This window comes from Motacilla alba, chromosome 26 (genome assembly GCF_015832195.1).
Source record: "Motacilla alba alba isolate MOTALB_02 chromosome 26, Motacilla_alba_V1.0_pri, whole genome shotgun sequence".
Classification (NCBI taxonomy): Eukaryota; Metazoa; Chordata; class Aves; order Passeriformes; family Motacillidae; genus Motacilla; species Motacilla alba.
The window spans coordinates 551,703-564,200 of record NC_052041.1 but is presented as its reverse complement, the minus strand read 5'-3'; the positions used below and the strand labels follow the sequence as shown (position 1 = coordinate 564,200).

General features: G+C 58.3%; 1 protein-coding gene across 3 annotated transcripts; it reads left to right on the top strand.

Annotated features, from left to right (window-relative positions):
• Positions 1–316: 316 nt before the first annotated feature.
• Positions 317–12,080, top strand: TNNT2 (troponin T2, cardiac type). 3 transcript variants are annotated; one of them, XM_038162529.1, is made up of 18 exons: positions 321–459; positions 2,712–2,759; positions 3,617–3,627; positions 3,744–3,761; positions 4,308–4,337; positions 5,302–5,358; positions 5,908–5,940; positions 6,424–6,459; positions 6,727–6,748; positions 7,658–7,718; positions 7,823–7,939; positions 8,582–8,659; positions 8,763–8,873; positions 9,265–9,374; positions 9,894–9,984; positions 10,408–10,448; positions 11,123–11,128; positions 11,875–12,080. In XM_038162529.1, the coding sequence occupies exons 2-18, from the start codon at positions 2,722–2,724 to the stop codon at positions 11,921–11,923; spliced, it is 909 nt and encodes a 302-aa protein (XP_038018457.1). In that variant the 5' UTR covers positions 321–459; positions 2,712–2,721; the 3' UTR covers positions 11,924–12,080. The 3 variants fall into 3 exon arrangements, with proteins under 3 accessions (XP_038018458.1, XP_038018457.1, XP_038018460.1); XM_038162530.1 differs by lacking the exon at positions 11,123–11,128 and having other exon boundaries at positions 317–459; XM_038162532.1 differs by lacking the exon at positions 4,308–4,337 and having other exon boundaries at positions 323–459.
• The last annotated feature ends 418 nt before the right edge of the window (positions 12,081–12,498 follow it).

Sequence of the window (12,498 nt, the reverse complement as noted above, 5' to 3'; positions counted from 1 at the left end):
TAAAAACAGACTCTTCCCTTCTCATTGCAGCATCCCGAGGTCGGAGCAGCGGCTGAGGGAGCCGGGCCGGACCTGCCGGGCAGGGTCTGCTCCTGCACTGGTGACAGCGCTGCCTTATCAGCGTCCCGGCCCCGGTGACAGCTGGGCTGGCTTGTGTCAGCCCCTCGGGCACTCACGTATCTCGGTCCGGAGGGTTTAAAATAGCAAATCTCTGAGGCCACACAATAGCTTGGGCTTATATGGGCTCCTGGGGGGGAAGGGGGAGCGGCGAAGGGGGCCAGGGCCGCGGCTGCCGAAATAGCAGCTCACAAGTGTTGCATTCCTCGCTGGGCGCCGGGCGCATTCCTGCGGCGCTGCCCGCCCCGGGGTGGGCGCTGGAACCCCCTTAAAGCCTCCTGCCCCAAAGAGCCTTTCCCAGACCCGGCGGCTCCCCGCGCTCCCGGCAGCTCCGGCGCTCAGGTACGGCCGCCCCTCCGGGGGGATCGGCTCCGGCTCGGGGCGTCCCCGGCCGCTCTCCCGGCTGTTTCACGGCATGGAGGCATTCCCATGCATAAAGCATCTGGAGCCTCTCCAGCGGGTTGTATTTGCCGTTTCTCTTTTGGACCACCCTGATGGGTGCCCAGGTGGCTCAGATGGGTTTTGGCTGCCGCGGTTCTTGGGAATCCCCCGGATCCCCGTTCCCTGGGTCTGCAGTGACAGCAGGGATGTGATGCCCGCGGGCAGCCTGGCCCTGGCTCTCTGGCAGCCCAGGGGGTGGGTTAGGGATGGGATGCTCTTGTGCCTGGTCTGACCCTGCCAAGCAGGACTGGAGCAGGGACATGGCCCATTCCTGGAGCCAGCGGTGGGAAAGGAGAGCTCCGTGTCTGGGCAGTCTGGAGGAAAGCAGAGACTCAGAACTGTGGAGGATTAACTCAGCCCCAGAGCTGTGAGCAGCCAGCCCTGAGCTAAAGGATAGTGGGATTTCGAGGAGTGTGAGGAGTATCTGGATTGCTGAATACCCAGCAAATTCTGGGAGATTTTTTGTAGTCAGTGCAATATTTCCTCTTTATCTCTGTAATGTCTGCTGGGTTCTCCTAATTCTACCAAATCAAGACTTCCAAGCTTTAATGAAAAGGTTTATGTGTTTCTGTGCAGAGGATGCATAAATATTTCCTTGAGCCACTTTTTCTTTTGTGTACCCTGTGAACAGTGCTGGACTTGTTGGCGTTTCCTCAGCTCTGTGGGATCTAACAGTGTCTGAGGGAGGAGGGCAGTAAGAATGTAGGAAGAGGCTTTCACACTGTGGGGACAGGGAACCCTCTTCTCCCTTGCCATGAAATGATTGTGTGGAGCCTTGGCCACTCAGATTTTGCCAAACTTGGGGCATCAGGACCATGCTGAGCCTGGGGGAAAAGTGGGAATTGATACTGGTGGGGAAGCGGGGATCCTGGGGATGGTGCTGGAGGACGTGCTTTGAGCCAAGCCCCAGGCCCATCACAGGAAGGGGAACAGTGGTGGCAGAAGCAGGCGGTGACCCCGAGGAAAAAGGGGGCTGAGTTCTTCCTTTATTTGTCTCCAAAAAGCACCTTGTGAGGAACAGTGAGATTAGAGACCCTCTGGAGCTGTGGTTCCAAGGTTCCCCTCCTGGAATGCCCCTTTCCCACGCCTGAGCACTCCAGCCCTGGATCCAGCATCTTGAATTAGCACTCCTGAGGCCTAGCCTCCCCATCCTGGGTAATAAATGCCTGACAGATGTAGCCAGCAGCAGTTGTTGCCAGACGCCGGGTAGCAGGAGCAGGGAAGCCTTGCTGCTCTGGGAACAGGTGGTTCAACACATGGAAGTTATTTCTGAGCTGCCTTGCATCGTCCTGTGGCATCTCAGCCCTGCCGAGGGCTGGCACGAGCAGGGGACAGGGCTGGGCTGGGCTGGGCTGGGCTGGGCTTGGGCTGGGCGAGGCTCTGGGCTGGGGATCTGGGCTACTCCAGGATGTCCAGGGATGGGACTGGTGGGTGCAGATCTCCCACCAGTGCTGGGTGAAGGTCAGATGAGGCGAGATGATGAGCAAAGTCCTCCTGAGCACAGCTGGGAGAGAGACAGATGTGCTGGGAAGATAAGAGGCTGTTTCTGCAGAGGTTTTAACCCTAAAATGAGGACTAAATTACTAAACCAGGCTGTAAAATATTCCTTTTAGCTAGCAGGGGGAAAATGCACCTGCTGAGCCCAGGCTGCCCCTTTCCCAGCAGTTCTGCACTTGGAGGGCTGGGCTGGGGGGGTTTGCTGAGGGTTTGTGCTGTGCCTGGTGCAGGGCTGTAAATCTGAGAGAAGGGGTCATCCCTGGGCTAAGAATAGTCAGGAAGCAAAACAAGCTGAACACTGCAATGGGGTGATTTTCCTGTCCCCTGAGCAAACACAGCCCCTGAGAGGACTGGGCCAGGGGGCTGAGTGCCCTGGACATGGCTCCTGACAGAGTTATCGGTGCCACAGGAGGTTGTGTCCAATCTCCTGCCTCCTGTTTGGGGCAAGCTGTGATCCTGGGACAGGAGGGGGGCAGGCACCTTATCTCTGCTGAGATAATGCTGTCACAGCCTGGCTGGGGACAGCTGGAAGCTCCTAGTGCTTTGGAGAGAGGAGGCATCTCTGTGCCCCTGTCCTGGTGCTGAGGGACAGGCTGTGCTAGCCCTTATCTCACTTCTAACCCTCACTTTTTCCAATCTGCCTCCAACTCTGCCAGAGAACCAGGGATGTCGGACACAGAGGAAGTCACCGAGGAGTATGAGCAGTAAGTGGGATGGTTTTAACCCTCTTTCTTTCTCCCTATTCCCATTTTCCCACTGCAGCATTGCTTGGAGGTGCTCTCATTGTTAGCCCAGCACCCAGCGTGGACCCCCAGCCTGTGCCCTTCTGCCTTGGCAGTGCCTGACCCCAGCAGTGGCAGTTTGTGTTGGGAGCTGTACTCACACCCATGGGCAGGACAAGGATGATTGCTGTATTAAAAATGCTGCAGTCTCAATCTGTGAGACAAAGATGGGAAAACCCAATCTGCTGCTGCTGGGGTCCTGCTGCCACACCCAGAGCATCACTCTCCAAGGCCCAGATTTGAGAGCAGCTTCTGCTGCTGGGCCAGGAGGCACATCCTGGAGAGATGGGGTTGGGTTATAGGGGTGAGCTCCAACACAGCTCCCAATTCTCATCCACCAACAGAGAAAGGGGACCTGAATCCTCTGGTGTTTCAGTGGCACACCAGACTCCTATGTGTCACCAGTCTGTCCCCCTGGGATGGGCTGTGCATCTCCCCCACGGCCAGGGAAGGACTTGGGGGCAAAGGTGGGATGGGAGATTCCCCTTTCTGGGATTACAGGCCAAGGTCACTCATCTTCTCATGCTGCAAAATGGTGGTGTGCCCTTACCACTGTCAAAGTGCCAGTCCAGACCTTCAGCCCCTGCTCTCCACAGCCTGCAGGGTGACCTGGGCCTTGTCCCTGTCCCCACTGCCACCTGCCAACCACCCAGCAGCCATGGCCTGTGCTATGAGACAGGGGAGCCAGCCTTGAGGAATCCCTAACTCACCTCAGCCTCAGTGATGGCCCCGTTCCAGCAGCTCAGCATGATTCTGTAAATTCCTGTTGTACTTTGCAGGGAGCAGGAAGGTAAGAGGACATGGAGCACCTGTGGCTGCCCTGAGGACAAAAACTGATCAGAGAAACTCCAATAACCTGAGGCTTCTTTCCCTTCTCTCTGTCCGTGCCCTGTGTGCTCTCTGAAGAGGAGTGCGTGGAGGAAGGTAGGAGTTGCACCTGCAAGGACCAAGAGTCAAATGCAAGGGCTTCAGTGTTTTGCTGGCAGGTTTGGGGGTCAGCTCCTGGGCTGCAATGGGCAAATCATGTCCAGGAAAGGATGATGCGACCATGTTTGAGATGCCTGCATCTGAAACATCAGTAAGATCAAAACCAGTCTGAATTTTCTCAGGATCTCTTTTGTCAGTGACTCAAGCCAGGGCTGGCAATGCTGGACATGGGTGTTGGCTGAGGGGTGATCCCAATATCCCAATGGGAGCTGGAGCCTCTGCTGAATGTGTGACAGCCTTGCCAAACTCAAACTTTCACCTGCCCCAGCCTGATGGAGACACGGGAGCTGGGCTGGGCTGGGCTGGGCTGAGCTGAGCCTCTGGTGCTCCAGGGCACTGACAGGCAAAGCACCCTGAGTGTAAAAGCAAAGAGAGATGCAGGGGAAAGCCCCTGCTGTGCTCCAGTCCTCATCTCACGCATGCCCAAACTCTGTGGCACCCAACTAATCCCTGTGCTTATTCCTTCCCTCCTCCCTGGCTCAGAAGAGGAAGAATGGATAGAGGAAGATGACGGTAGTTATTGCACCTTTCATTATTTCCTCTCTCTGCTCTTGGGAAAAGTCCTGGGTTGATGTGTTCTGCCTCTCCCTGGTTGGGGAATGGTTTTCTTTCATTCTTCCACTTCTCTCTCTTCTTCCTGCACTCCTCCCATGCCCTGCCGTGCTGTGTGTCCATCCTCTGTGTGTGCCTTGTCTCTTATATCTGCCGGCCGTGGTTTGCTGTCTTTGCTGTCTTCTTTTTCTTCCCTCCTGTCTGGCTGTGGCACCGCGGGTGTTCCCAGGGCCTGCGGGCACAGCATCGCTCTGGCTCCGCCGGAGGAATCCTGTGGGGACGCTGCTCCCTCCAGTGGAAAAAGCTCCAGCAGTGTCACAAACGCGTCCTCAGCCACTCCTGGAGTTCCTGCTAGGGCAGAGCAATGGAGATCCCGCCTTCCTTCCTGGGCTGGAGGGAACGGCAGCATGAGAGGGGAAGAGGGATAAGCCAGGAGGTGGCGATAAATCCTTGCATTTCATTAATTTTAGGGGGTTTTGCCCTAACGAGCACAGGCAGCCCTGGGGTAAGGTTAGACAGGAGCTCTTTGCTCCCGAGGCGCTGTGGCTGCCCGGGTCCCTCTGGGTTCTGTGCCATGCTGTCCCAAAGCAGGGATAAATGTGAGGAGCTGCAGGGATAAACGTGGGGAGCTGCAGGGATAAACGTGAGGAGCTGCAGGGATAAACGTGAGGAGCTGCAGGGATAAACATGAGGAGCTGCAGGGATAAACGTGGGGAGCTGCAGGGATAAACGTGGGGAGCTGCAGGGATAAATGTGAGGAGCTGCCGGGATAAACGTGGGGAGCTGCAGGGATAAATGTGGGGAGCTGCAGGGATAAACGTGAGGAGCTGCAGGGATAAATGTGGGGAGCTGCAGGGATAAATGTGAGGAGCTGCAGGGAGCCAGGAAACGCTGCTGCTGCGCTCACTCTGCCCTCCCTGCACAGGTCAGGAGGAGCAGGTAGAGGAGGCGGAGGAGGAGACCACAGAAGCCAAGGCAGAAGGTGAGTGGGGGCCATGCCAGGAGCTCTGTGGCTTGGCTGGGCCATGCTCTGCTCCAGGGGCTGCCAGCTGGGGACTGGGATGTCCCAGGGGGCTGTGACAGAGGGACATCAGCAGGGGCAGCTGTCCCCCAGATCTGGTGTCCAGTATGGGGGTGTCAAACTGAGATGCCCTTCCCTGCTCTGTCTGGGCCCTACAAACATGAAATGGTGATTAAATACATGAAATACAAATGGCATTTGCTGCGGGTGGCTGTGACCAGCCCTCTGAAATGATGCCAAAAATGGGCCAAGCCTGGTTCACCAAGGGGTCCATTGCCTTAGAGGGGGTTTCCAGAGCTGGGATTGAGCTCTGATGTGTCTGATAATCAAAAGAGCACTGGGTTTCATGAGTGGCTTTGGGGCATGGTGTGTGACCCTGTGCTGTCCCTTCTGTGGGGCAGGCTCAGATCCGGGCTGTGACCCTTAGCCAGGGTGCTGGGACCCCTCTGTGCTGGGGGTGTGACTGCCCTCACCCAGGGGTGCTCATGTTCTCCCATTGCTTTTAAACAGAACAAGAAGATGAAGCGAAAGCAGCAGGAGAAGGTAAAGCAGGAGCAGAGGAGAGATGGGTTTGGCCATTCGAGTCCTATCCTAGTCCCCTGAGACACTGGGCCCTTGTAATGGGGTTTTGGTGCTGAATTTATTTGCTGCCAAAGGGACAATCTGTGGTAGGTGGGGCAGAGCTGCCCTGGCCACATCCCCCAGCAGGACGGGGCAGCAGGAGGGATGGATTTGTGCTGCCTCTGGCAGAAATTCAGCAAATTACAGCAGGAGAGGAGAGGCACTGCTGCTTTTCCAGCCTGAGCTTCTGCAAAACTTGTCTGGATTCCTCCTGGAGTGAGGGGTGTCCCTGGCAACCCTGTGAGTGAGGGGCATCCCTCAGGGACCTGCTCTCCCCCCACTCATCCTGCAGGGATGGAGCCAGTGTTTGCAGTGGGGACAGCATGGGAAAGAGGGGGACAGCCACCCCACAGTGTCCGTGGGCAGGACTGGCCATGGGGACACAAAGCATCATGTATTCCACAGGTGGAGAGGGAGACCGGGAGCAGGAGCCTGGGGAAGGTGAAGTATCTCCCTCGTTCCTCCTGCCTGACTGGGGGGCACCAGGGCCTGCTCTGCTCAGCCAGCAGCACCAGCTGTGCCTCGGGCACAACGTGTCCTGCGGCACAAGGCTGGAACCTCGCTGCTGGGAGGTGGTCCCTGGGAAGCCCCTGCTGCTGCCGGGGACAGGGAGGGCTCGGCTCGGGGCGGGGCTTGGGTCAAGGTGTGGCAGGAAACCCCCTCGGTGACACTGACCTTGTCTTTCTGTGCTGCTCCTGGGACCTGCAGGTGAATCGAAGCCAAAACCCAAGTAAGTGTGGCAGGGTTTTCCCTGGGGCAAGGTCTCAGCCGTGCTAGGGCAGAGGCTCTGTGTGACAGAGCCTGGTCCGTAAAGGACAGGGCACAGGGAGCCACCCGGGCAGGGTGGGACTGGGGCGTGGAGAGAAACAGGGAGAGAAATGGACAGCAAAACACAGACCATGAAGGGGACCCTGAGAACGAGGTCTTTAGGCAGTTCTGAAGTATTTTGTATGTTCCTTGGGGGACTCTCAGCTGCCCTGTGACCCTGCAGGTGGAAGAAGTGTGTGTGTGTGTGTGTGTGTGTGTGTGTGTGTGTGTGTGTGTGTGCATCCCAGTCTGGGACACAGAGTCCAGGCTATGGCTGGCATGAGGCACATGTTTCCAGGAGTGCCAGGGACTGAGCCCGAGGGAGCAGGACTGTGAACCATTGCCAGAAACGTGGGGGGTCCTCCTGGGCCCCTGTGATTCTGCAGTGTGGGAGGCAGATCTGCCCTCAGCCATCATCATCACTTCACCCCTTTGTGCCCCTGCGGAGCATCTCCTGCCCTCCCTCAAGCCCCACAGGAGGAAGGATCCAGCTGCCTGTGCCAGGTCACACCGCAGCACACAGTGCCCTTTGGGGGAGCAGTGGGTGGCTGCCAGCTCAGGGGGCCTGGCAAAGGGCCCTGGCCACGCTGTCTGCAGCTTGCAGGGTTATTCCAGCCATGCAGGCATCTGGGAGTGTTTCCAGGGAATGCCACAGGTCTTCCTCTGTGGCTGCCCAGCTGGCACCTCCAGCAGGATGCATTGCACTCCCTTTCCTCCAGCTGTGCCCACTCTGCATCCCCAAGGGGCTCAGGGGAGGGTGGATGGGTGAAGGGCTCGTGCTGTCCCAGACCTGCTGCGTCCACATCGTGCTCTGGCTCCCCTTCCACTGCAGGGTCTTCATGCCCAACCTGGTGCCTCCCAAGATCCCAGATGGTGAGAGACTGGATTTTGACGTAAGTTATGGCCCAGTTCCCACACCTAGGGGTGCTGCCCTCCTGCTGCTCCCCCTCAGTGACTGGCAGCTGCTGGAGGCTCTGGCTGTCCTTGTCTGGTGCAGGACATTCACCGCAAGCGCATGGAGAAGGACCTGAACGAGCTGCAGGCCCTCATCGAAGCCCACTTTGAGAGCAGGAAGAAGGAGGAAGAGGAGCTCCTGTCCCTCAAGGACAGGATTGTACGTGTTCAGCCTTCCCCTCTCTGGCTATTGCCACCCGGTCTCTGTGGGCACTCAGCCACTGTCCCCTCCCCACAGTCCTGGCAGACCTGGGATGGCCCTGACCCTGCAGGACAGAGCCTGAGGGTTGAGCCAGATTTCTGTGAGCCCCAGTGCCTGCAAACCATGAAATTCCCTGAGCTGGAAGAGACCCACAGGGATCACTGAGTCCAACCCCTGGCTCTGCACAGACAACAATTCCACCCCATCCCTGGCAGTGCTGTCCAAACACTCCTGGAGCTCTGGCAGCCTTGGGGCCATCACCATTCTCTGGGGAGCTCTGGCAGCCTTGGGGCCATCACCATTCTCTGGGGAGCCAGGGCAGTGCCCAGCACGCTCTGGGGGAAGAGCCTTTCCTGATATTCAGCCTAACCCTCCCCTGGCACAGCTCCAGCCATTCCCTTCCTGTCCCTGCTCACTGGGATGCCCCTGGTGTGCTGCGGTGGTGCTGCGGTGCCTGATGCAGATGCTCCTCCCCCCAGAGTCACTGTCCCCAGGCTCCCTTGGGACTCTCAGGGCTCTCGGGGTCAGGGATCTGTCCCTGGGAACAGAGAGGGTGCAGATTCCCTGCGGTGTCCAAGCCGAGGTCCCCTCCCTGTGCAGGAGCAGCGGCGAGCAGAGCGGGCGGAGCAGCAGCGGATCCGCAGCGAGCGGGAGAAGGAGCGCCAGGCACGCATGGCTGTGAGTGTCCTCTGGAAATGCAGCTTGGGATGGGCCTGGGGAGCATGGGGACACGAGCTGTGTGTCCATCCATCCACTGCTGACCTGCTTCTGACCCTGGCAGGAGGAAAGAGCTCGCAAGGAGGAAGAGGAGGCACGGAAGAGGGCGGAGGAGGAGGCGCGGAAGAAGAAGGCGTTCTCCAACATGCTACACTTTGGGGGATACATGCAGAAGGTGGGACCCTTCCCAAGGGGGCTGGGATGGAGCCACTGCTGCTCCTGGGAGGGGCTCAGCCGTGGGCTGACCTCATCCACGTGACGCTGGGGGGTTTACAGGCAGGAGGGGACAGGGAACTGCGCTTGGGTCAGGAGTTACTGGGCCAAAGTGAGCTCAGAGCTGCCCCGAGCTCAGCTCTGCTCTGCAGATGTGCAGCTCCAGCCTTGCCTGAGGGACAGGGATGGGGGCAAGGACAAGGTGTCTTGTCCACTGTTGCCAAAATGTCCTCAAGGACCTCATGTGCTTCTGGAGTCCCAAAAGCTGAGGGTGTTGGGTGCAGAATTGGGGATGGAAGAGAGCAAGGGCTGGGCAGACTTCCTTCTCTCCAGTGGATTGATGGTTTCCTCAGTCAGAGAAAAAGGGTGGGAAGAAGCAAACAGAGCGGGAAAAGAAGAAGAAGATCCTCAGTGAGCGACGGAAGCCCCTGAACATCGACCACCTCAGCGAGGACAAGCTGAGGTGAGCATAGGCTGCAGGAGGGATGGCCAGGGCAGGAGCCCTGGGCTGGGTCCCAGCTCCTGGGCAGGATCCTGGGCTGGGGATGGCTCCCTGGGGCTGCCAGCTGAGGGGAGTGGCACAGCTGGGGATGGGCTGTGACACCCCATGGGGGACACGGGCTCCAAGGCTGTGCAGGGCCACCATGGCCAGGCTGCGGCTGATGCCACCAGCCATGAGAGGGAGCCAGGGTCACACGGGTGGCACAGGTGTGTCCTGGGGAGCCAGGGTCACACGGGTGGCACAGGTGTGTCCTGGGGAGCCAGGGTCACACGGGTGGGATGTGTGTCCCTATATGTACTGACCTCCCCCGTGGCTGTTGTTCTGAACTCATTGCCTGGATAACACATCCCTGTCTGGGAGCCTCCTGAGCCCCATCCCTGGGCACAGATGAGGGGTTGGCATCAGTGCCCCACCCCTGCACTGGGCTCCCTGGGAGCCACAGCCCTTCTCTGCACTGTCTCCAGCCGGCTCTTCCTGCAGGGACAAGGCCAAGGAGCTGTGGCAGAACATCCATGACCTGGAGGCTGAGAAATTTGACCTGCAGGAGAAGTTCAAGCGGCAGAAATATGAGGTGAGCCCCAGGGCCTCTATGATTTGTCCACCCTCTGTGTTCCTGACTGCTCCTTCTGCTCCCCAGCCAGGGGATAAGCTGGGGTGTTCAAGTGATCTCCCAGCTCCTGGGGACCTGTACCTGGCACCACCACAGGGCAAATACATCACAGGCCAGGCAGGATGGAGCCCTGAGCAACCTGGGATAGTGGAAGGTGTCCCTGCTCATGGCAGGAGGTGGAATGAGATGGGCTTGGAGGTCCCTTCCAACCCAAACCATCTTGGGATTCTGGGATTCTAAACCCTACAGAAAAACTGCTGGGGAAAAGAGAGCAGTGATGCATCTTCAGCCAGCCCTTGTCCCCAGCCTGGGGCTTCTTGTCAGACCTCACCGTCCATCTGCAGCTTTTTCTTGCCAGACCCCACAACCCATTTTTTCTTGCAGATCAATGTTCTTCGAAACCGCATCAGTGATCACCAGAAAGTGTAAGTGGCTGCACATCCCTCCTCTATCTCCTGTCCTTCCAGCTCCAGCTCCCTGCTCCGCAGTTCCCTCCCTATGGATTTCCCTTGCTAAACCACCTCCTCCCCTTCCCCTTCCTGCCTCTGGTCTTGCTAGTGCCCGGCATTCCTGGACCTGCAGGTCTGTCCCAGGGATCTCAGTCCCTGTCCTGCTCCTGACAGACCTCCATGATCCCACTGTCACCAGCTTCCCCCTCCCCAGAGACCTCAGCAGGGGATGGACCCCAGGGAGAACCCACCTCTGCATGGGAAGCTTTTTGTCCTGTGGGGTCCTTCCAGTCTCCAGCCATGCCCTCCCTGCAGGGGCTCTGCCCAGCATCTCAGGAAGCTGCTGGAGATCCCACCTTGTCTAGCAGGGGAAGTCCCACGGGCTGTGGGATTTGTGCAGGCTCACAAAACCAGGGGAACCTGTCCCCATGCCCATGGTCCCTGCACGTGGCTGGGGAACCCTTCGTAGGAGGGTGGAAGAGGCTGTTTGACCCCTACCCCCAGGAGCACCCCGGTGCTGTCACATCCCCATCCCACTTCCCCCTCATGTGGGAGGTGCTCAGCCCACCCCGTGTGTCAGGGGCAGCAGCTCCCACCCGCTTACACCAGGTCTCTCTTCTCTCCTGCCCCACCGTGGTGTGATCCTGCAGCAAAGGGTGAGTACAGGCATTTCTGAGGGCTGTGTGTGTCCCTGCACAGGTGCTGTGTGTGTGTGTGTTTGTGTCCCCCCTGCACAAGTGCTCTGGGTGTGTTCCCCTTCACAGGTGCTGTGTGTCCTTGCACAGGACACATGTGCAAGTGTGTCCCTGCACATGTGCTGTGCCTGTGTCCCTGCACAGGTGCTCTGTGTGTGTCCCTGCACAGGTGCTCTGTGTGTCCGTGTGTGTCTGTGTCCCTGCACAGGTGCTGTGTGTATCCCACTCTATGTGTGTGGCAGGGACACCAGGACCCCCGGGCAGAAGTCGGCCATAGGGATGAGGCAATCCTAAGGACTGGCAGCCAGAAAGGCCCTTCACTGCCCAGCCAAACCTGCTCCTCTGTGCTCCCCTGTGCTGGTTAAGGCGAGCGATGGGCTGGGTCCTGAAGGATCCTACAGCTGCTTTTATCCCTCTGCAGCCGCAGATGCAACTTGTCAATTCTTCTTGGAACAATTCTTGGGGGGAGAAACATGGGAAGGAAATGGTGGGTCCTTAGAATTGCCTGGCAACTGCATGAGCTTGTTCCCAGGGAGTCCCAAGACACTTTGACTCAGGTCCCAAGGTTTACCTGGGCTAGTGGAGACCGTCGACCCCAGGGCAGTTGCCAACGGGAAAAGGCTGCAGGACCACTGACAGCACCCACCTCGTCCTCCCTGTGTGGTCACTGATGCCTTTTTGCGCGTGCTTTTCTTCTTCCCTTGCAGATCCAAGGGTGCCCGTGGGAAGACCATGGTGGGCAGCCGAAGGAAGTAGAGGCTCAGGGAGAGAGGAGGCTGAGCCTCAGGAGCTGCAGTGGCTGCAGAGAGCCCTGGCTGCAGGAGTGGGGGTTCCAGGGGGCAGAGGCCTCACAAGCGTCCCATCTCCAATCCCCAGTGTTGTTGTGTCTGTAAATAAAGAGGTGGTGAGAGGATGCAGGTGTGGTCTCCATCCTGAGGCTCTGATCCCAGAGGACACAGGCTCAGCATAGGTTGAGGAGTTGCCTACCTGCTCCCCAGGTTGTGAGAGGTCACAGCAACCACCCAGGACCCCCCAAGTAACTGTCCCTGTGCCTCCCAGCATCATCTCAGCTACAGTCCTTGGCAGGTTTGGTGACAGACCTCAGTGATCTGAGCTGCTTTTCCTGCTGCACTTTGGGGCAATCCTCGTCATGCCACTTCTGTTCTGCTTTTGCTGTACCAGAGCCCCACTGGCTCCTCTCTGGTCACAGCTGGCCCTGTGGGACACCATGGACAGGGGCACTGCTTCCAAGTCTCTTGGCCCATGGAATAGTCACTAATTCACCTTCCAGGCTATTTCCATTCCTATTTCCAGCTCTTGCTAAAGGCTCT

What these genes read in the sequence shown, in the direction of transcription:
- TNNT2 (XM_038162529.1), top strand. Translation starts at nt 2,722, where the DNA reads ATGTCGGACACAGAGGAAGTCACCGAGGAGTATGAGCA. An exon ending in AGCGCCAGGCACGCATGGCT is followed by an intron (nt 8,660 to 8,762) that starts GTGAGTGTCCTC and finishes TGACCCTGGCAG; the next exon opens with GAGGAAAGAGCTCGCAAGGA. An exon ending in TTGGGGGATACATGCAGAAG is followed by an intron (nt 8,874 to 9,264) that starts GTGGGACCCTTC and finishes TGGTTTCCTCAG; the next exon opens with TCAGAGAAAAAGGGTGGGAA.